The sequence below is a fragment of the Panulirus ornatus genome, chromosome 1 (genome assembly GCF_036320965.1).
Source record: "Panulirus ornatus isolate Po-2019 chromosome 1, ASM3632096v1, whole genome shotgun sequence".
NCBI lineage: Eukaryota > Metazoa > Arthropoda > Malacostraca > Decapoda > Palinuridae > Panulirus > Panulirus ornatus.
The window spans coordinates 91,604,932-91,627,358 of NC_092224.1; the positions used below are offsets into that span (position 1 = coordinate 91,604,932).

The window sequence follows — 22,427 nt, forward strand, 5'->3', positions numbered from 1 at the left end:
TTTTTCCTGCCTGCATTTGTAGTTCCGTCTATTAGCAAATTCCAATCATTCATCCATCTATTGCTGTAGGAGTACCTTTTCATATTTTTTCTGTTTCTTGCTTTTGTAATGACAATCATCCATGCTTAAGTGCAAAAAAAATACTAGACATATTTTTTATATCACCTAGGGACCCCTTTTATGGGGCTACTGCAGCTTCTAGCAACACTTCTTTCAGGAGCAGGTTGGTGACTGTGTTGTTGACTGGTTGGTAAGGGTATTCAGTGTGTGTATGGATCATGGTGAAGTGCCTGAGGATTGATGGAATGTATGCATAGTGCCATTGTACAAAGGCAAAGGGGATAAAGGTGAGTGTTCAAACTACATAGGCATAAGTTTGTTGAGTATTCCTAGGAAATTGTATAGGAGGGTATTAATTGAGAGGATGAAGGCATGTAAAGAGCATCAGACTGGGGAGGAGCAGTGTGGTTTCATAAGTGGTAGAGGATGTGTGGAATAGGTGTTTGCTTAGAAGAATGTATGAGAAAAACTTAGAAAAACAGATGGATTTGTATGTAGCTTTATGGAGAAGGCATATGATAGAGTTGATAGAGATGCTTTGTAGAAGGTCTTAAGAGTATATGGTGTGGGAGGTAAGCTAATAGAAGCAGTGAAAAGTTTTTTCAAGGACATAAGGCATGTGTTTGAGTAGAAAGAGAGGAGAGTGATCGGATCCTAGTGAAGTTTGGTCCGCAGCAGGGTTGTGTGATGTCCCCATGGTTGTTTAATTTGTTTGTGGATGGGGTGTTAGGGAGGTAAATGCAAGAGTTTTGGAGAGAGAAACGAGTAGGCAGTCTATTGAGGATGAGAGGCCCAGGGAGGTGCATCAGTTGTTGTTCGCTGTACATATACATTTATTTCTTTATTTTTTTATTATACTTTGTCGCTGTCTCCCACGTTAGCGAGGTAGCGCAAGGAAACAGACGAAAGAATGGCCCAACCCACCCACATACACATTTATATACATCTCAACGTATACATATATATACACACACAGACATATACATATGTATACATGCACATAATTCATACTGTCTGCCCTTATTCATTCCCATCGCCACCCTGCCACACAAGAAATGAAAACCCCCTCCCCTGCATGTGCACGAGGTAGTGCTACGAAAAGACAACAAAGGCCACATTCGTTCACACTCAGTCTCTAGCTGTCATGTATAATGCACCGAAACCACAGCCCCCTTTCCACATCCAGGCCCCACAAAATTTTCCATGGTTTACCCCAGATGCTTCACATGCCCTGGTTCAATCCATTGACAGCACGTCAACCCCAGTATACCATATCGTTCCAATTTACTCTATTCCTTTTATGCCTTTCACCCTCCTGCATGTTCAGGCCCCGATCTCTCAAAATCATTTTCACTCCATCTTTCCACCTCCAATTTGGTCTCCCTCTTCTCCTCGTTCCCTCCACCTCTGACACACATATCCTCTTTGTCAGTCTTTCCTCACTCATTCTCTCCATGTGACCAAACCATTTCAAAACACCCTCTTCTGCTCTCTCAACCACACTCTTTTTATTACCACACATCTCTCTTACCCTTTCATTACTTACTCCATTAAACCACCTCATACCACATATCGTCCTCAAACATCTCATTTCCAGCACCTCCACCCTTCTCCGCACAACTCAATCTATAGCCCACGCCTCGCAACCATATAACATTGTTGGAACCACTATTCCTTCATACATACCCATTTTTGCTTTCCAAGATAACGTTCTCAACTTCCACATATTTTTCAATACCTTCAGAACTTTTGCCCCCACCCCCACCCTATGATTCACTTCCGCTTCTATGGTTCCATACGCTGCCAAATCCACTCCCAGATATCTAAAACACTTCACTTCCTCCAGTTTTTCTCCATTCAAACTTACCTCCCAGTTGACTTGTCCCTCAACCCTACTGTACCTAATAACCTTGTTCTTATTCATATTTACTCTCAGCTTTCTTCTTTCACACACTTTACCAAACTCAGTCACCAGCTTCTGCAGTTTCTCACACGAATCAGCCACCAGCACTGCATCATCAGCGAACAACAACTGACTCACTTCCCAAGCTCTCTCATCCACAACAGACTGCATACTTGCCCCTCTCTCCAAGACTCTTGCATTCACCTCCCTAACAACCCCATCCATAAACAAATTAAATAGCCATGGACACATCATGCACCCCTGCCGCAAACCAACATTCACTGAGAACCAATCACTTTCCTCTTTTCCTACACGTACACAAGCCCTACATCCTAGATAAAAACTTTTCACTGCTTCTGATAACCTATCTCCCAAACCATATATTCTTAATACCTTCCGCTGAGCATCTCTATCAACTCTCTCATATGCCTTTGCCAGATCCATAAATGCTACATACAAAGCCTCTTGCTTTTCTAAGTATTTCTCACATACATTCTTCAAAGCAAACACCTGATCCACACATCCTCTACCACTTCTGAAACCACACTGCTCTTCCCCAATCTGATGCTCTGTACATGCCTTCACCCTCTCAATCAATACCCTCCCATATAATTTCCCAGGAATACTCAACAAACTTATACCTCTGTAATTTGAGCACTCACTCTTATCCCCTTTGCCTTTGTACAATGGCACTATGCAAGCATTCTGCCAGTCCTCAGGCACCTCACCATGTGTCATACATACATTAGATAACCTTACCAACCAGTCAACAATACAATCACCCCCTTTTTTAATAAATTCCACTGCAATACCATCCAAACCCGCTGCCTTGCTGGCTTTCATCTTCCGCAAAGCTTTTACCACCTCTTCTCTGTCTACCAAATCATTCTCCCTAACCCTCTCACTTTGCACATGACCTTGACCAAAACACCCTATATCTGCCACTCTGTCATCAAACACATTCAGCAAACCTTCAAAATACTCAGTCCATCTCCTTCTCACATCTCCACTACTTGTTATCACCTCCCCATTAGCCCCCTTCACTGATGTTCCCATTTGTTCCCTTGTCTTATGCACTTTATTTGCCTCCTTCCAAAACATCTTTTTATTCTATCTAAAATTTAATGATACTCTCTCACTCCAACTCTCATTTGCCCTCTTTTTCGCCTCTTGCACCTTTCTCTTGACCTCCTGCCTCTTTCTTTTATACATCTCCCAGTCAATTGCATTATTTCTCTGCAAAAATCGTCCAAATGCCTCTCTCTTCTCTTTCACTAATAATCTTACTTCGTCATCCCACCACTTACTACCCTTTCTAATCTGCCCACCTCCCACACTTCTCATGCCACAAGCATCTTTTGCATAAGCCCTCACTGCTTCCGTAAATACATCCCATTCCTCCCCCACTCCCCTTATCCTTTGTTCTCACCTTTTTCCATTCTGTACTCAGTCTCTCCTGGTACTTCCTCACACAAGTCTCCTTCCCAAGCTCACTTACTCTCACCACTCTCTTCACCCCAACATTCTCTCCTCTTTTCTGAAAACCTTTACAAATCTTCACCTTCGCCTCCACGAAATAATTAGCAGATATCCCTCCAGTTGCACCTCTTAGCACATTAACATCCAAAAGTCTCTCTTTCGTGCTCCTATCAATTAACACTTAATCCAATAAACCTCTCTGGCCATTTCTCCTACTTACATACATATACTTATGTACATCTTTCTTTTTAAACTAGGTATTCCCAATCACCAGTCCTTTTTCAGCACATAAATCTACAAGCTCTTCACCATTTCCATTTACAATACTGAACACCCCATGTACACCAATTATTCCCTTAACTGCCACATTACTCACCTTTGCATTCAAATCTTTTATCACTATAACCCGGTCTCATGCATCAAAACTACTAACACACTCACTCAGCTGCTCCCAAAACACTTGCCTCTCATGATCTTTCTTCTCATACCCAGTTGCATATACACCAATAATCACCCATCTCTCTCCATCCACTTTCAGTTTTACCCATATCAATCTAGAGTTTACTTTCTTACACTCTATCACATACTCCCACCACTCCTGTTTCAGGAGTAGTGCTACTCCTTCCCTTGCTCTTGTCTTATCACTAACCCTTGACTTTACTCCCAAAACATTCTCAAACCACTCTTCCCCTTTACCCTTGAGCTTCGTTTCACTCAGAGCCAAAACATCCAGGTTCCTTTCTCAAACATACTACCTATCTCTCCTCTTTTCTCATCTTGGTTACATCCACACACATTTAGACACCCCAATCTAAGTCTTCGAGGAGGATGAGCACTCCCTGCGTGCTCCTTCTTCTGTTTCCCTGTATATACAGATGCATATACATATCAAACACATATACATACATGTAAATACACAGACACAACCATATACATATATACACATATACTCGCTTGCCTTCATCCATTCCCAGCACAACCCTGCCCCACAGTAAACAACATTGTTACCCCCTGCGTCAGTGAGGTAGTGGCAAGAAAACAGACAAGGCCACATTTGTTCACATTCAGTCTCTAGCTTTCATATGTAATGCCCCGAAACCACAACTCCCTACCCACATCCAGGCTTCACAGACCTGTCCATGGTTTATTCCAGATGTTTTTCATGCCCTGGTCCAGTTCATTGACAGCACATTGACCCCTGTATAGCACAGCATTCCAATTCACACTATTCTTTGCACAGCTCTAACCCTTCTATATGTTCAGGCCACAATCACTCAAAATCTTTTTCACTCCTTCCTTCAACCTCCATTTTGGTCTCCCACTTCTCCTTTTTCCCTTCACCTCTGATGCATATATCCTCTTTGTCAATCTTTCCTCACTCATTCTCTCCATAAGTCCAAACCATTTCAACACACCTCCTTTGCTCTCTCAAACACACTTTTTATTACCACACATTTCTCTTGCGCTTTCATTATTTATTCAATCAAACCACCTCACACCACATATTGTCCTCAAACATTTCATTTCCAACACATCCACCCTCCTACGTACAACCTTATCTGTAGCCCATGCCTTGCAACCATGTCATATTGTTGGAACTACTATTCCTTCAAACATACCCATTTTCACTCTCTGAGATAACATTCTCTCTTACCACTTATTCTTCAATGCTTCCAGAATCTTCGCCCCCTCTCCCACCCTATGACTCATTTCCACTTCAGTGGTTCCATTTGCTGCTAAATCCACTCCCAGATATCTAAAACACTTCACTTCCTCCAATTTTTGTCCATTCAAACTCAAATCTCAACTAACTTGACCCTCAGCGCTGCTGAACCTAATAACCTTGCTTTTATTCACATTTACTCTCAACTTCCTCCTTTCACACACTTTTCCAAACTCAGTCACCAACTTCTGCAGTTTCTCATTCGAATCAGCCACCAGTGCTGTATCATCAGTAAACAAAAACTGACTCACTTCCCAGGCCCTCTCATCCCCAACAGACTGCTTACTCGCCCCTCTCTCCAAAACTCTTGCATTTGCCTCCCTAACCACCCCATCCATAAACAAATTAAAGAACCATGGGGACATCACACACCCCTGCTGCAAACTGACCTTCACTGGGAACCAATCGTTCTCCTTTCTTTCTAGTCATACATATGCCTTACACCCTTGATAAAACCCTTTTACTCTTAAAACCTTCCACAAAGCATCTCTACCCACTTTGTCATATTCCTTCTCCAAATCCATAAATGCCACATACAAATCCATCTGTTTCTCTAAGTATTTGTCACACCAATTCTTATTGTACTTGATTGCCATTTCCCAAGCCAGGAACCTAATTGATTGACCAATCCCTAGGGGAGGTTGAACAGCTGGGTTGACTGTAGGCTGATTGTCATGACCAGGATTCAAACCTTTGCGGTTGAAGCTTGGAGGGTCTGTAAATGCATCACAGTCAGCATTACCAACAGCTACCTTATAGAGGTCCACATCTAGATGAAGTTCAATTAGATGTAGATAAATACAACAGAGTTGGATTCTTTTTCTGAGAACTTGATCATAACACTACAATGTATTTCTATACATTTATTTGGTGATAAGTTGTATTATCACCAAATGAATGATTTTGTTAAATGTTTTCATTCCACTACTCTATGAAATTTTTTTTATCTTGCCCATGATCATTTATGTAGTTAATAGTTTTGGAAAAAATTTATGTTGTAATTTAGCTTCATCACTTCATTTACTTCAGCGGGCAGATTCCTGTCTGGCATCACTGCAAAGTGCAGCGGAGCTCTTTAGGAAGGCTAAAAGTGAATCAGCCTGTCAGATGACAGAGGAACAAATCAAGCTTTACAAGTGGCAGGTAAGCTGAAGAGAATGTTGTATTTTGCTAAAAATAATCCTTGTTGATTAACACTGTCTGAAAAAGATCAGTGAAAGATGATATATTTGTATGTAATTTCATCTGAAAGCTAGTTTGACTTGCATGTATCCCTTGTTGATACAGACCACTGATTACCATTCTGAGGAACCTGGACCCTTGGAGGTCTGTGGAGGTAACCCTTGGGGTCCACTAGCTATTATCAGTATTTCAGAAGACCCTAACAGAAACTGTGCATTTACATGCATCAGGGCCACTGAGGCCAAAATTTCAAGTTCCCTTATTGTGTGCCAGCATTATAGAAACTCAGTACGGCAAAGCTAGGCATCTGATGTTGATCACAAATTGTGAATGGCTGTTGATGATATCACAGAAATTTCATATTTCTACTACATGATTGGTGGACCAGAGCCTTTATCCATCGATGATAATGTGCTTTGAGAGTGTTACTTTGTGGAGTACACTTAGAGGCTTCTCTTAGAAACACCTTATGGAAATGATTTTGTCAAATGTTAGCAGTTTCATGAATATGAAAAATACTTTGAAACCTTTTTTATCTATTTAACATGGCTTATTCAGTTACAGACAATAAGAAAATTAAATGTTTATGGGTTAATTGTACCTTGGATGATTTTAACATTCCTTCAACCCCTGATGTTCATCTTACTAATCCTATCCCCCTCTTCGTTATCTCTTTTTCAACTATTCTAAAAGTGATTCTGTCTGTGGACCCAAGCAGGGCTTATGGTTCTGATGGCACCCATCCTCTGTACTAAATGAGTGTGCCTCTGAACTTGCACCTGTGCTTGCTTGTGCTTCATTTCTGTTTTAAAACTAGAACTTTTCCTTCTTCTTGGAAGCATGCATTGGTACATCCCATCCCTAGCAAAGATGACTATTCTAACCCTCTAAGTATTGTCCTGTTGCTTTGATATCTCTCGTTTCCAAAGTCTTTGAATTCTTCCTCAAATTCCGTATCCTCAGGCATCATGAATCTCAGTCTTCTCTGATCACCAGTATGGCTTCCATGATGTGAGATCCACTGTTGATATTCTTTCCTATTTTACTAATGTTTGGTCATAGTCCCAGAAAGACTGAGGAATCCTGTGTAGTTGTCCTTGAGATATCCAAAGCTTTTGACAGGATGTGGCATTGGGGTCTTATCTCTAAGCTCCCTGAGCTCCTCTCTTTTGGCTTCCCTCCCTCACATTGCTCCTTCTTATCTAGCTTCTTCTCAGGCTGATCTGTCTCTGTGGTTGTTGATGGATCAGCCTCTTGCCCTTTCTCCATCAACAGCAGTGTCCCTCAAGTTCTGTCCTGTCTCTTACACTTTTTCTCCTTTTTATCAACAATTTCCTTTTATTCATAGATAACCAAATGGCCTCATATGCTGACAACTCAACACTGTATTCCTCCACATGTTTCAGCTGTGCTCCCCCTTTCACTCAATCAGAATCTCATCTCGACACAAGTTTCTTAGTAAACTCAGACTTGGGCAGGATATCTCAGTGAGGTAAACAAAATCTGGTTAAGTTTAATGCCTCTAAGACCCAATTTCTGCCCATCTCTCTATCGGAAATTCCTCCCAACTTTCCTCTCTCAATTGATAGTTCTGTAACTCCACCTCTTAACCCAGTGAACATATGTGGTTGTACTGTAATATCTACTTTATCTGTCTATCTATATCTCTGATGCCTGTTCCCTCTGGGAACTCCCATCAATGTGTGGCCACAGCAAAGAGTCTCCACTTATCCCTGTTCTCACATGCCTCCCTCACATACATCATTCCACACATTCTTCCTCTGTTTCTCTCCCTACAGTATTCCTCCACCCTATTTGCCCATTTCACAGGTGGTCTTCCAGTTACACCAGCCCCATTAATTATACATCAAACTTCTCCATGTAAACTCCCACTCTTTTTTTCTTTCCACACACCCAAACTACCTCAAAGTATTACATTTTAATCATTCTACCACTCCAGAATTCACTCCCTTTGCATTCCTTTTCATACCACATCTCTCATACACTCATTTTTTTCATCATTCCATTTGGTCACACCACATGCTCTTCTCAAATAGCTCATTTTCACAGCCTGGATTCTTGACTGTGCCTCATTCCAAGTCCATGTTTTGGCTTCACAGGGTAGGATTGGGAGGACTATGCTGTCCCTCATTCCTCTCTTCATTTCCATACTTACACCTCTACCCTTCATTATTCTATTAAGGAACCCAATGGCTCTTCTACCCTGTACTGCTCCCTCCCTTATCTCTCCTTCCATATCACCACACTTACTCAAGACAGCTCCCAGATACTTAAATTTCCTCACTTCCAGTCTTTTTCTCCCCATATCCACAGCACGATTTAGTACACTTTCTTCTTTCACTCTGTATGGTTTTCCAAAATCTATAGCTTCAACTCTGCTTCCTTTCATTCACCATTATTTTACTTTGACTTGCATTTATCTTCAACCTTCCCCACTTACACACCTCATAAAACTCACTTACAACCTTCTGCAACTCCTCTTCACTCTCTGCAAACAAGTGTCATCCACAAACAGGCTTGCCACTAGCCACTATATATCTGTACTTTCTATCTGTGCACCCCTTTTCCTTAGTTTTGCTTTAATCTCTCTTAACACTCCATCCATATATATGTTAAAAAGCCACAGTGACATCAAACTGCCCTGCATCACACCTACATGTATCCCAAAATTTTCACTCAGCTCTCCATTCACCCTTTCACACACTTTTGCCCCTCTATACCCCATCTAACAGTTTTCCCCTTATACCATATATCCTTAACACATCCCATAAAGCATTCCACTTCATTCTGTTATAAGCTTTCTCCAGATCCAGAAAAGCTGCATACAACGTCTTTCCTTTTGCTGAATACTTTTTGATGGTCATATTTACTACAAAAATCTGTAGTAGATCTGTTGTATAATCTTGTGTGAGGAAGTACCAGGAGAGATTGAGTGCAGAATAGAAAAACTTGAGAGCAAAGGACGTAAGGGGAATGGGGGAGGAATGGGATGTATTTAGGGAAGCAGTGATGGCTTGTGCAAAAGATGCCTGTGGCATGAGAAGCATGGGAGGGGGGCAGATTAGAAAGGGTAGTGAGTAATGGGATGAAGAAGTAAGATTATTAGTGAAAGAGAAGAGAGAGGCATTTGGACGGGTTTTGCAGGGAAATATTGCAAATGAGTGGGAGATGTATGAAAGAAAGAGGCAGGTGGTCAAGAGAAAGGTGCAAGAGGTGAAAAATAGGGCAAATGAAAGTTGGGGTGAGAGAGTATCATTAAATTTTAGGGTGTGGTGTGAGGTGGTTTGATCGAGTGAGTAACGTAAGGGTAAGAGAGATGTGTGGAAATAAAAAGAGCGTGGTTGAGAGAGCAGAAGAGGGTGTTTTGAAGTGGTTTGGGCACATGGAGAGAATGAGTGAGGAAAGATTGACCAAGAGGATATATGTGTCGGAGGTGGAGGGAACAAGGAGAAGAGGGAGACCAAATTGGAGGTGGAAAGATGGAGTGAAAAAGATTTTGTGTGATCGGGGCCTGAACATGCAGGAGGGTGAAAGGAGGGCAAGGAATAGAGTGAATTGGAGCAATGTGGTATAACAGGGTTGACGTGCTGTCAGTGGATTGAATCAAGGCATGTGAAGCGTCTGGGGTAAACCATGGAGAGCTGTGTAGGTATGTATATTTGCGTGTGTGGACGTATGTATATACATGTGTATGGGGGTGGGTTGGGCCATTTCTTTCGTCTGTTTCCATGCGCTACCTCGCAAACGCGGGAGACAGCGACAAAGTATAATAAAAAAAAAAATAAATAAAAAAAAATATAAAAAGATGTTTTGGAGGGAGGTAAATAAAGTGCATAAGACAAGAGAACAAATGGCAGCATCGGTGAAGGGGGCTAATGGGAAGGTAATAACTAGTGGTGATGTGAGAAGGAGATGGAGTGAGGATTTTGAAGGTTTGTTGTATGTGTTAGGTGATAGCATGGCAGATATAGGGTGTTTTAGTCGAGGTGGTGTGCGAAGTGAGAGGGTTAGGGAGAATGATTTGGTAAACAGAGAAGAGGTAGTAAAAGCTTTGTGGAAGATGAAAGCCGGCAAGGCAGCAGGTTTGGATGGTATTGCAGTGGAATTTATTAAAAAAGGGGGTGACTGTGTTGTTGACTGGTTGGTAAGGATATTTAACGTATGTATGTCTCATGGTGAGGTGCCTGAGGATTGGCGGAATGCATGCATAGTGCCATTGTACAAAGGTAAAGGGGATAAAGGTGAGTGCTCAAATTACAGAGGTATAAGTTTGTTGAATATTCCTGGGAAATTGTTTGGGAGGGTATTGATTGAGAGGGTGAAAGAATGTACAGAGCATCAGATTGGGGAAGAGCAGTGTGGTTTCAGAAGTGGTAGAGGATGTGTGGATAAGGTGTTTGCTTTGAAAAATGTATGTGAGAAATACTTAGAAAAGCAAATGGATTTGTATGTAGCATTTATGGATCTGGGGAAGGCATATGATAGAATTGATGGAGATGCTCTGTGGAAGGTATTTAGAATATGCGATATGGGAGGAAAGTTGCTAGAAGCAGTGAAAAGTTTTATCGAGGATGTAAGGCATGTGTATGGGTAGGAAGAGAGGAAAGTGATTGTTTCTCACTGAATGTCGGTTTGCAGCAGGGGTGCATGATGTCTCCATGGTTGTTTAATTTGTTTATGGATGGGGTTGTTAGGGAGGTGAATGCAAGAGTTTGGTGAGAGGGGAAAGTATGCAGTCTGTTTTGGATGTGAGGGCTTGGGAAGTGAGTCAGTTGTTGTTAACTGATGATACAGTGCTGGTGGCTGATTTGGGTGAGAAACTGCAGAAGCTGGTGACTGAGTTTGGTAAAGTGTGTGAAAGAAGAAAGCTAAGAGTGAATGTGAATAAGAGCAAGGTTATTAGGTACAGTAGGGTTGAGGGACAAGTCAGTTAGGAGGTAAGTTTGAATGGAGAAAAACTGGAGGAAGTGAAGTGTTTTAGATATTTGGGAGTGGATTTTGCAGCAGATGGAACCATGGAAGCAGAAGTGAGTCACATGGTAGGGGAGGGGGCGAAAGTTCTGGGAGTGTTGAAAAATGTGTAGAAGGCGAGAACATTATCTTGGAAAGCAAAAATGGGTATTTTAGAAGGAATAGTGGTTCCAACAATGTTACATGGTTGCAAGGCATGGGCTATAGGTAGAGTTGTGTGGAGGAGGGTTGATGTGTTGGAAATGAGATGTTTGAGGACAATATGTGGTGTGAGGTGGTTTGATCGAGTAAATAATGAAAGGGTAAGAGAAATGTGTGGTAATAGAAAGAGTGTGGTTGAGATAGCAGAAGAGGGTGTTTTGAAATGGTTTGGTCACATGGAGAGAATGAGTGAGGAAAGATCGACAAAGAGGACATATGTCTCAGAGGTGAAGGGAATGAGGAGAAGAGGGAGACCAAATTGAAGGTGGAAGGATAGAGTGAAACAGATTTTGAGCGATCGGGGCCTGAACATGCAGGAGGGTGAAAGGCGTGCACGGAATAGTGAATTGGATGATGTGGTATACCAGGGACGTGCTGTCAGTGGATTGAACCAGGGCATATGAAGTGTTTGGGGTAAACCATGGAAAGTTTTGTGGGGCCTGGATGTGGAAATGGAGCTGCGATATATATATATATATATATATATATATGTATATATATATTTTTTTTTTCATACTATTTGCCATTTCCCGCATTAGCGAGGTAGCGTTAAGAACAGAGAACTGGGCCTTAGAGGGAATATCCTCACCTGACCCCCTTCTCTGTTCCTTCTTTTGGAAAATTAAAAAAAAACAAGAGAGGGGAGGATTTCCAGCCACCCGCTCCCTCCCCTTTTAGTCGCCTTCTACGACACGCAGGGAATACATGGGAAGTATTCTTTCTCCCCTATCCCCAGGGATAAAATATGAATGTCATAATTTTGTATGGTAGTATTATGATCTTGCAGTAACCTTTAGTATAACTCACACATTTGGATGGTAGTAAAACATGTTACAGGTACTATAGATTGTTTGCTAAAAGAGTGCAAGCAGTTGGTATGGATGTTCAAGAAAGTGGCTTTGGACTTAGGAGAGTACCTACCTATGATGATATTTCTATTTATTTATTTATTTTTTTTTTATTTCTTTTTTTGTACATTGGAAGCTTCAGTCATGGATATAAGGCCACATCAAGGCTGGGCCTAATTGAAATACTGAGAGGGTTGTGAAAGGGAAAAAGAAGAGGCAAGGGAAAGGAATTACTAAAGGCTTGCATAGCAAGAAGTGCTCACTGTATTTATTGCATGATAGATGATGCTGTCATTTTCAGCAGTGACAGTTCAACCATAAGTTGTCAATCTACCATTGATCTTGTACTTATCCAAGCCAGCTGTCGAGTTTCCTTTTGAAGGACTCGTTGCTCACTTCAGCCATGTTTCCCATCTTAAGGTAACAGACTCCTCTTGCTGGGCATACATTCTTTTGGTTTAAATAATTATTTATTTTTTTTTATTATTATACTTTGTCGCTGTCTCCCGCGTTTGCGAGGTAGCGCAAGGAAACAGACGAAAGAAAAGGCCCAACCCCCCCCATACACATGTATATACATACGTCCACACACGCAAATATACATACCTACACAGCTCTCCATGGTTTACCCCAGACGCTTCACATGCCTTGATTCAATCCACTGACAGCACGTCAACCCTGTTATACCACATTGCTCCAATTCACTCTATTCCTTGCCCTCCTTTCACCCTCCTGCATGTTCAGGCCCCGATCACACAAAATCTTTTTCACTCCATCTTTCCACCTCCAATTTGGTCTCCCTCTTCTCCCCGTTCCCTCCACCTCCGACACATATATCCTCTTGGTCAATCTTTCCTCACTCATTCTCTCCATGTGCCCAAACCACTTCAAAACACCCTCTTCTGCTCTCTCAACCACGCTCTTTTTATTTCCACACATCTCTCTTACCCTTACGTTACTCACTCGATCAAACCACCTCACACCACACATTGTCCTCACACATCTCATTTCCAGCACATCCATCCTCCTGCGCACAACTCTATCCATAGCCCACGCCTCACAACCATACAACATTGTTGGAACCACTATTTTGCTTTATCGCTGTCTCCCGCATTTGCAAAGTAGCGCAAGGAAGCAGACGAAAGAAATGGCCCAACCCACCCCCATACACATGTATATACATACACGTCCACACACGCAAATATACATACCCATACATCTCAGTGTACACATATATATACACACACAGACACATACATATATACACATGCACACAGTTCACACTGTCTGCCTTTATTCATTCCCATCGCCACCTTGCCACACATGGAATAACATCCCCCTCCCCCCTCATGTGTGCGAGGTAGCGAGGAAAAGACAACAAAGGCCCCATTCGTTCACACACAGTCTCTAGCTGTCATGCAATAATGCCCGAAACCACAGCTCCCTTTCCACATCCAGGCCCCACAGAACTTTCCATAGTTTACCCCAGACTCTTCACATGCCCTGATTCAATCCATTGACAGCACGTTGACCCCAGTATACCACATTGATCCAATTCACTCTATTCCTTGCCCGCCTTTCACCCTCCTGCATGTTCAGGCCCTGATCACTCAGAATCTTTTTCACTCCATCTTTCCACCTCCAATTTGGTCTCCCACTTCTCCTCGTTCCCTCCACCTCTGACACATATATCCTCTTGGTCAATTTTTCCTCATTCATTCTCTCCATGTGCCCAAACCTTTTCAAAACACCCTCTTCTGCTCTCTCAACCACGCTCTTTTTGTTTCCACACATCTCTCTTACCCTTACATTACTTACTCGATCAAACCACCTCACACCACATATTGTCCTCAAACATCTCATTTCCAGCACATCCACCCTCCTGCGCACAACTCTACCCATAGCCCACACCTCGCAACCATACAACATTGTTGGAACCACTCTTCCTTCAAACACCCATTTTTGCTTTCCGAGCCAATATTCCAGTTTCATGATAAGATAAGAAGTGGACCAGGCAGTATTATACAGTGGTTAAATTGATGAAAACATATATATATATATATATATATATATATATATATATATATATATATATATATATATATATATATATATATATATATATTTTTTTTTTTGCTTTGTCGCTGTCTCCCACGTTTGCGAGGTAGCGCAAGGAAACAGACGAAAGAAATGGCCCAACCCACCCCCATACACATGTATATACATACGTCCACACGCAAATATACATACCTACACAGCTTTCCATGGTTTACCCCAGACGCTTCACATGCCCTGATTCAATCCACTGATCTCATTTCCAGCACATCCATCCTCCTGCGCACAACTCTATCCATAGCCCACGCCTCACAACCATACAACATTGTTGGAACCACTATTCCTTCAAACATACCCATTTTTGCTTTCCGAGATAATGTTCTCGACCCACACATTCTTCAAGGCTCCCAGGATTTTTGCCCCCTCCCCCACCCTATGATCCACTTCCGCTTCCATGGTTCCATCCGCTGCCAGATCCACTCCCAGATATCTAAAACACTTTACTTCCTCCAGTTTTTCTCCATTCAAACTTACCTCCCAATTAACTTGACCCTCAACCCTACTGTACCTAATTACCTTGCTCTTATTCACATTTACTCTTAACTTTCTTCTTTCACACACTTTACCAAACTCAGTCACCAGCTTCTGCAGTTTCTCACATGAATCAGCCACCAGCGCTGTATCATCAGCGAACAACAACTGACTCACTTCCCAAGCTCTCTCATCCCCCAACAGACTTCATACTTGCCCCTCTTTCCAAAACTCTTGCATTCACCTCCCTAACAACCCCATCTATAAACAAATTAAACAACCATGGAGACATCACACACCCTTGCCGCAAACCTACATTCACTGAGAACCAATCACTTTCCTCTCTTCCTACACGTACACATGCCTTACATCCTCGATAAAAACTTTTCACTGCTTCTAACAACTTGCCTCCCACACCATATATTCGTAATACCTTCCACAGAGCATCTCTATCAACTCTATCATATGCCTTCTCCAGATCCATAAATGCTACATACAAATCCATTTGCTTTTCTAAGTATTTCTCACATACATTCTTCAAAGCAAACACCTGATCCACACATCCTCTACCACTTCTGAAACCACACTGCTCTTCCCCAATCTGCCCATATAATTTACCAGGAATACTCAACAAACTTATACCTCTGTAATTTGAGCACTCACTCTTATCCCCTTTGCCTTTGTACAATGGCACTATGCACGCATTCCGCCAATCCTCAGGCACCTCACTATGAGTCATACATACAGGGAAAAAATGAAATTGAGTGGGAGACGTATAAAAGAAAGAGACAGGAGGTCAAGAGAAAGGTGCAAGAGGTGAAAAAAAGGGCAAATGAGAGTTGGGGTGAGAGAGTATCATTAAATTTTAGGGAGAATAAAAAGATGTTCTGGAAGGAGGTAAATAAAGTGCGTAAGACAAGGGAGCAAATGGGAACTTCAGTGAAGGGCGCAAATGGGGAGGTGATAACAAGTAGTGGTGATGTGAGAAGGAGATGGAGTGAGTATTTTGAAGGTTTGTTGAATGTGTTTGATGATAGAGTGGCAGATATAGGGTGTTTTGGTCGAGGTGGTGTGCAAAGTGCGAGGGTTAGGGAAAATGACTTGGTAAACAGAGAAGAGGTAGCTACTAAAAGCTTTGCGGAAGATGAAAGCCGGCAAGGCAGCAGGTTTGGATGGTATTGCAGTGGAATTTATTAAAAAAGGGGGTGACTGTATTGTTGACTGGTTGGTAAGGTTATTTAATGTATGTATGACTCATGGTGAGGTGCCTGAGGATTGGCGGAATGCGTGCATAGTGCCATTGTACAAAGGCAAAGGGGATAAGAGTGAGTGCTCAAATTACAGAGGTATAAGTTTGTTGAGTATTCCTGGCAAATTATATGGGAGGGTATTGATTGAGAGGGTGAAGGCATGTACAGAGCATCAGATTGGGGAAGAGCAGTGTGGTTTCAGAAGTGGTAGAGGATGTGTGGATCAGGTGTTTGCTTTGAAGAATGTGTGTGAGAAATACTTAGAAAAGCAAATGGATTTGTATGTAGCATTTATGGATCTGGAGAAGGCATATGATAGAGTTGATAGAGATGCTCTGGGGAAGGTATTAAGAATATATGGTGTGGGAGGCAAGTTGTTAGAAGGAGTGAAAAGTTTTTATCGAGGATGTAAGGCATGTGTACGTGTAGGAAGAGAGGAAAGTGATTGGTTCTCAGTGAATGTAGGTTTGCGGCAGGGGTGTGTGATGTCTCCATGGTTGTTTAATTTGTTTATGGATGGGGTTGTTAGGGAGGTGAATGAAAGAGTTTTGGAAGGAGGGGCAAGTATGAAGTCTGTTGGGGATGAGAGAGCTTGGGAAGTGAGTCAGTTGTTGTTCGCTGATGATACAGCGCTGGTGGCTGATTCATGTGAGAAACTGCAGAAGCTGGTGACTGAGTTTGGTAAAGTGTGTGAAAGAAGAAAGTTAAGAGTAAATGTGAATAAGAGCAAGGTTATTAGGTACAGTAGGGTTGAGGGTCAAGTGAATTGGGAGGTGAGTTTGAATGGAGAAAAACTGGAGGAAGTGAAGTGTTTTAGATATCTGGGAATGGATCTGGCAGCGGATGGAAACATGGAAGCGGAAGTGGATCATAGGGTGGGGGAGGGGGCGAAAATTCTGGGAGCCTTGAAGAATGTGTGGAAGTCGAGAACATTATCTCGGAAAGCAAAAATGGGTATGTTTGAAGGAATAGTGGTTCCAACAATGTTGTATGGTTGCGAGGCGTGGACTATGGATAGAGTTGTGCGCAGGAGGATGGATGTGCTGGAAATGAGATGTTTGAGGACAATGTGTGGTGTGAGGTGGTTTGATCGAGTAAGTAACGTAAGGGTAAGAGAGATGTGTGGAAATAAAAAGAGCGTGGTTGAGAGAGCAGAAGAGGGTGTTTTGAAATGGTTTGGTCACATGGAGAGAATGAGTGAGGAAAGATTGACCAAGAGGATATATGTGTCGGAGGTGGAGGGAACGAGGAGAAGAGGGAGACCAAATTGCAGGTGGAAAGATGGAGTGAAAAAGATTTTGTGTGATCGGGGCCTGAACATGCAGGAGGGTGAAAGGAGGGCAAGGAATAGAGTGAATTGGAGCGATGTGGTATACCGGGGTTGACGTGCTGTCAGTGGATTGAATCAAGGCATGTGAAGCGTCTGGGGTAAACCATGGAAAGCTGTGTAGGTATGTATATTTGCGTGTGTGGACGTATGTATATACATGTGTATGGGGGTGGGTTGGGCCATTTCTTTCGTCTGTTTCCTTGCGCTACCTCGCAAACGCGGGAGACAGCGACAAAGTATGAAAAAAAATATATATATATATATATATATTTATATATTTATATATGCCTGGGGATAGGGGAGAAAGAATACTTCCCACGTATTCCCTGCATGTTGTAGAAGGCGACTAAAAGGGAGCGGGGGCTGGAAATCCTCCCCTCTCATTTTTTTTTTTTTAATTTTCCCAAAGAAGGAACAGAGAAGGGGGCCAGGCGAGGATATTCCCTCAAAGGCCCAGTCCTCTGTTCTTAACACTACCTCGCTAATGCGGGAAATGGCGAGTAGTATGAAAAAAAAAATATATATATATATATATATGCATTATACATGACAGTTAGAGACTGAGTGAATGAATGTGGTCTTTGTTGTCCTTTCCTAGTGCTACCTTGCACACACACAGTGTGAGGGGGGTGTTGTTTCATGTGTGGTGGGGTGGCGACGAGAATGGATGCAGGCAGCAAGTATGAATATGTACATGTGTATATATGTATATGTATTTATACATTGAAATGTATGGGTATGTATATGTGCATGTGTGGGCATTTATGTATATACATGTTTATGTGGGTGGGTTGGGCCATTCTATCGTCTGTTTCCTTGTGCTACCTCGTTAACGTGGGAGACAGTGACTAAGTATAATAATAAAGAAAATTTATATATACATACATAAATGCCCATACATACACACATACATATACATATCAACATATACAGATATACATACACTTACACAGACATATACATATATACACATGTACATATTCAAACTTGCTTGTCTTCATCCATTCCTAGCACACCCCACCCCACAGGAAACAGCATCACTAACCCCTGCTTCAGCGAGGTAGCACCAGGAAAACAGACAAAAGAAAACTACATTCGTTCACGCTCAGTCTCTTACTGTCATGTGTAATGTACTGAAATCACAGCTCCCTATCCACATCCAGGCCTCACAGACCTTTCCATGGTTTACCCCAGATGTTTCACTTGCCTTGGTTCAGTCCATTGACAAAACATCAATCCCAGTATATTACATCATTCCAATTCACTCTATTCTGGTCCCAGGCATTTTGGATATTGGATACTCAACATGTATCTATTCTTGAGTTGATTTGTGACGTTTAACTCTTTTGCAAGCAGAACTAATGGAACTCTAATCTTTTTGTGCTGTGCTGAATGTATATCATCTCAAAAATTTGCTATAAAGTTAAAAACAGTATACAGCACCTCCTGAATTGCTATCATATGCAAAGGCTGTACCAGAAATTGGTATTGAAATCCAACCAACCCACTGTTCTGTAGGACATAGGTATGGGTGGGCACATTGAGGAATGGATCATGTTTTGGGCTGTTTGACCTAATTCCTCCAAAGGTTAATTATATTTAGTTGATCAGGAGTTTTTGCTTGTTATTAGTAGATTTGTTTGAAATTTTGAGTAATGTAAAATTGGAATATCTGTAAGATTGTCAAGGATCTGCCTATATCTAGTAATGGTGTAGGATTCAGAAATTAATGTTCCTGTAAATATCAAGAGATAACATACAAGATGTACATGGACAGCTATGATTCACTGTTTTGTTGATTCTTTACAGATAAAGCTTGAAGATAGCCAGCAGAAGGCATATGCAAATAAATCACTCCATGACACAGTGCACCAACTTTTAACTGATGGACAGATTAAGGAGGCAGAGAAACTGAGGGTGGAGTTTAAGATACCTGATAGAAGGTCAGTTTAGGATTTTTGACATCTTTTTTACATTGATCACTTTAATGACATAGGTGAAGGTGCAGTTAAACTTGGTTGATGGCCTGAAACTTACTGAGTGAACAGGTTTTTGAGAGATACAGGGATAAAGCAACCAGTGAAGATATCAGAAAGTAAAGCAGAATCTGAAGGAAAATGGCATGAGAAACTGTTGGATAATAGCATGAGACAGGACACTTTTAAGAAACGCCATAGTTCCAGCCCATCCTTTGAATTTGTATTTGCAGTTAATGATTAATAGAAATGATTGATTATGATTTTCCTCTACCACAATATGTATCTTATAAAGACTTCCCTAAGAGCCTTGATCACCAAACTTTTCAGTGTAGATGGAATAGTCTAGGATATATGCATTTGTTGGAGTGTTTTCCACTCATGTTCAGTGATCGCACACAGACTAAACAGTTACTTTGTAAGTGTATCACAGAAAAGTAAAAGGTGCTTGAAGAGAATTAAGTGATGGGAACTGGAAATTCAGTATTCATCTCAAACTGAAATTATGACAAATATTCATATGCAAACTATTCTTATATCCAAAGTGGGTGTAATACACTCTTCATTATCCATTAATACATTGCAATGAAATTTAAAACTTGCTTTATCTAGTGGAGTATAATGAATAATATTCGTATTATCAGCCCTTACAAATACCTTTTATAATTTTTTCCTTTCGCAATCTTTAGATACTGGTGGCTGAGGATTTTAGCTCATGCTCAATCTAGCCAGTGGGAAGAACTGGCAAATTTTTCAAAAAACAAGAAGAATCCGATTGGATTTGAGGTATGTATTAAAACAAACCTCGATAACTGTTTTAAATATCTGACTCTCTGTCTATCAGTTTGTTTGTCTATCCATTTATATATATATCTATGTATGTATGTATCTATTTACTTGTTTGAGTATTATTATTATTATTATTATTATTATTATTATTATTATTATTATTATTATTATCATACTTGATTGGCGTTTCCTGCGTTAGCAAGGTAGCGCCAAGAAACAGATGAAGAAAGACCCATCCAATCATATACAAAAAAAAAAAATATATATATATATATATATATATATATATATATATATATATATATATATATCACACACCCCTGCCGCAAAGCTACATTCACTGAGAACCAATCACTTTCCTCTCTTCCTACACGTACACATGCCTTACATCCTCGATAAAAACTTTTCACTGCTTCTAACAACTTTCCTCCCACACCATATATTCTTAATACCTTCCACAGAGCATCTCTATCAACTCTATCATATGCCTTCTCCAGATCCATAAATGCTACATACAAATCCATTTGCTTTTCTAAGTATTTCTCACATACATTCTTCAAAGCAAACACCTGATCCACACATCCTCTACCACTTCTGAAACCACACTGCTCTTCCCCAATCTGATGCTCTGTACATGCCTTCACCCTCTCAATCAATACCCTCCCATATAATTTACCAGGAATACTCAACAAACTTATACCTCTGTAATGTCTATGATGTCTCCATGGTTGTTTAATTTGTTTATGGATGGGGTTGTTAGGGAGGTAAATGCAAGAGTTTTGGAAAGAGGGGCAAGTATGGAGTCTGTTGGGGATGAGAGAGCTTGGGAAGTGAGTCAGTTGTTGTTCGCTGATGATACAGCGCTGGTGGCTGATTCATGTGAGAAACTGCAGAAGCTGGTGACTGAGTTTGGAAAAGTGTGTGGAAGAAGAAAGTTAAGAGTAAATGTGAATAAGAGCAAGGTTATTAGGTACAGTAGGGTTGAGGGTCAAGTCAATTGGGAGGTGAGTTTGAATGGAGAAAAACTGGAGGAAGTGAAGTGTTTTAGATATCTGGGAGTGGATCTGGCAGTGGATGGAACCATGGAAGCGGAAGTAGATCATAGGGTGGGGGAGGGGGCGAAAATCCTGGGGGCCTTGAAGAATGTGTGGAAGTCGAGAACATTATCTCAGAAAGCAAAAATGGGTATGTTTGAAGGAATAGTGGTTCCAACAATGTTGTATGGTTGCGAGGCGTGGGCTATGGATAGAGTTGTGCGCAGGAGGATGGATGTGCTGGAAATGAGATGTTTGAGAACAATGTGTGGTGTGAGGTGGTTTGATCGAGTGAGTAACGTAAGGGTAAGAGAGATGTGTGGAAATAAAAAGAGCGTGGTTGAGAGAGCAGAAGAGGGTGTTTTGAAGTGGTTTGGGCACATGGAGAGGATGAGTGAGGAAAGATTGACCAAGAGGATATATGTGTCGGAGGTGGAGGGAACAAGGAGAAGAGGGAGACCAAATTGGAGGTGGAAAGATGGAGTGAAAAAGATTTTGTGTGATCGGGGCCTGAACATGCAGGAGGGTGAAAGGAGGGCAAGGAATAGAGTGAATTGGAGCGATGTGGTATACCGGGGTTGACGTGCTGTCAGTGGATTGAAGCAAGGCATGTGAAGCGTCTGGGGTAAACCATAGAAAGCTGTGTAGGTATGTATATTTGCGTGTGTGGACGTATGTATATACATGTGTATGGGGGAGGGTTGGGCTATTTCTTTCGTCTGTTTCCTTGCGCTACCTCGCAAACGCGGGAGACAGCGACAAAGTATAATAAAAAATAAAAATATATTATTTTTTTTATTATTATACTTTGTCGCTGTCTCCCGCGTTTGCGAGGTAGCGCAAGGAAACAGACGAAAGAAATGGCCCAACCCCCCCCATACACATGTATATACATACGTCCACACACGCAAATATACATACCTACACAGCTTTCCATGGCTTACCCCAGATGCTTCACATGCCTTGATTCAATCCACTGACAGCACGTCAACCCCGGTATACCACATCGCTCCAATTCACTCTATTCCTTGCCCTCCTTTCACCCTCCTGCATGTTCAGGCCCCGATCACACAA

The 22,427-nt window shown here is 41.6% G+C and overlaps 1 protein-coding gene across 1 annotated transcript in view; it reads left to right on the forward strand.

Annotated features, from left to right (window-relative positions):
- The window catches only part of Vps16A (vacuolar protein sorting 16), a 125,427-nt gene that overhangs the window by 86,285 nt on the left and 16,715 nt on the right, over window positions 1-22,427 (forward strand). Inside the window, exons 13-15 of the mRNA XM_071665315.1 lie at window positions 6,195-6,308; window positions 19,364-19,497; window positions 20,220-20,316. Coding sequence (XP_071521416.1) covers window positions 6,195-6,308; window positions 19,364-19,497; window positions 20,220-20,316 — 345 coding nt within the window. The remainder of the gene's footprint in view (window positions 1-6,194; window positions 6,309-19,363; window positions 19,498-20,219; window positions 20,317-22,427) is intronic.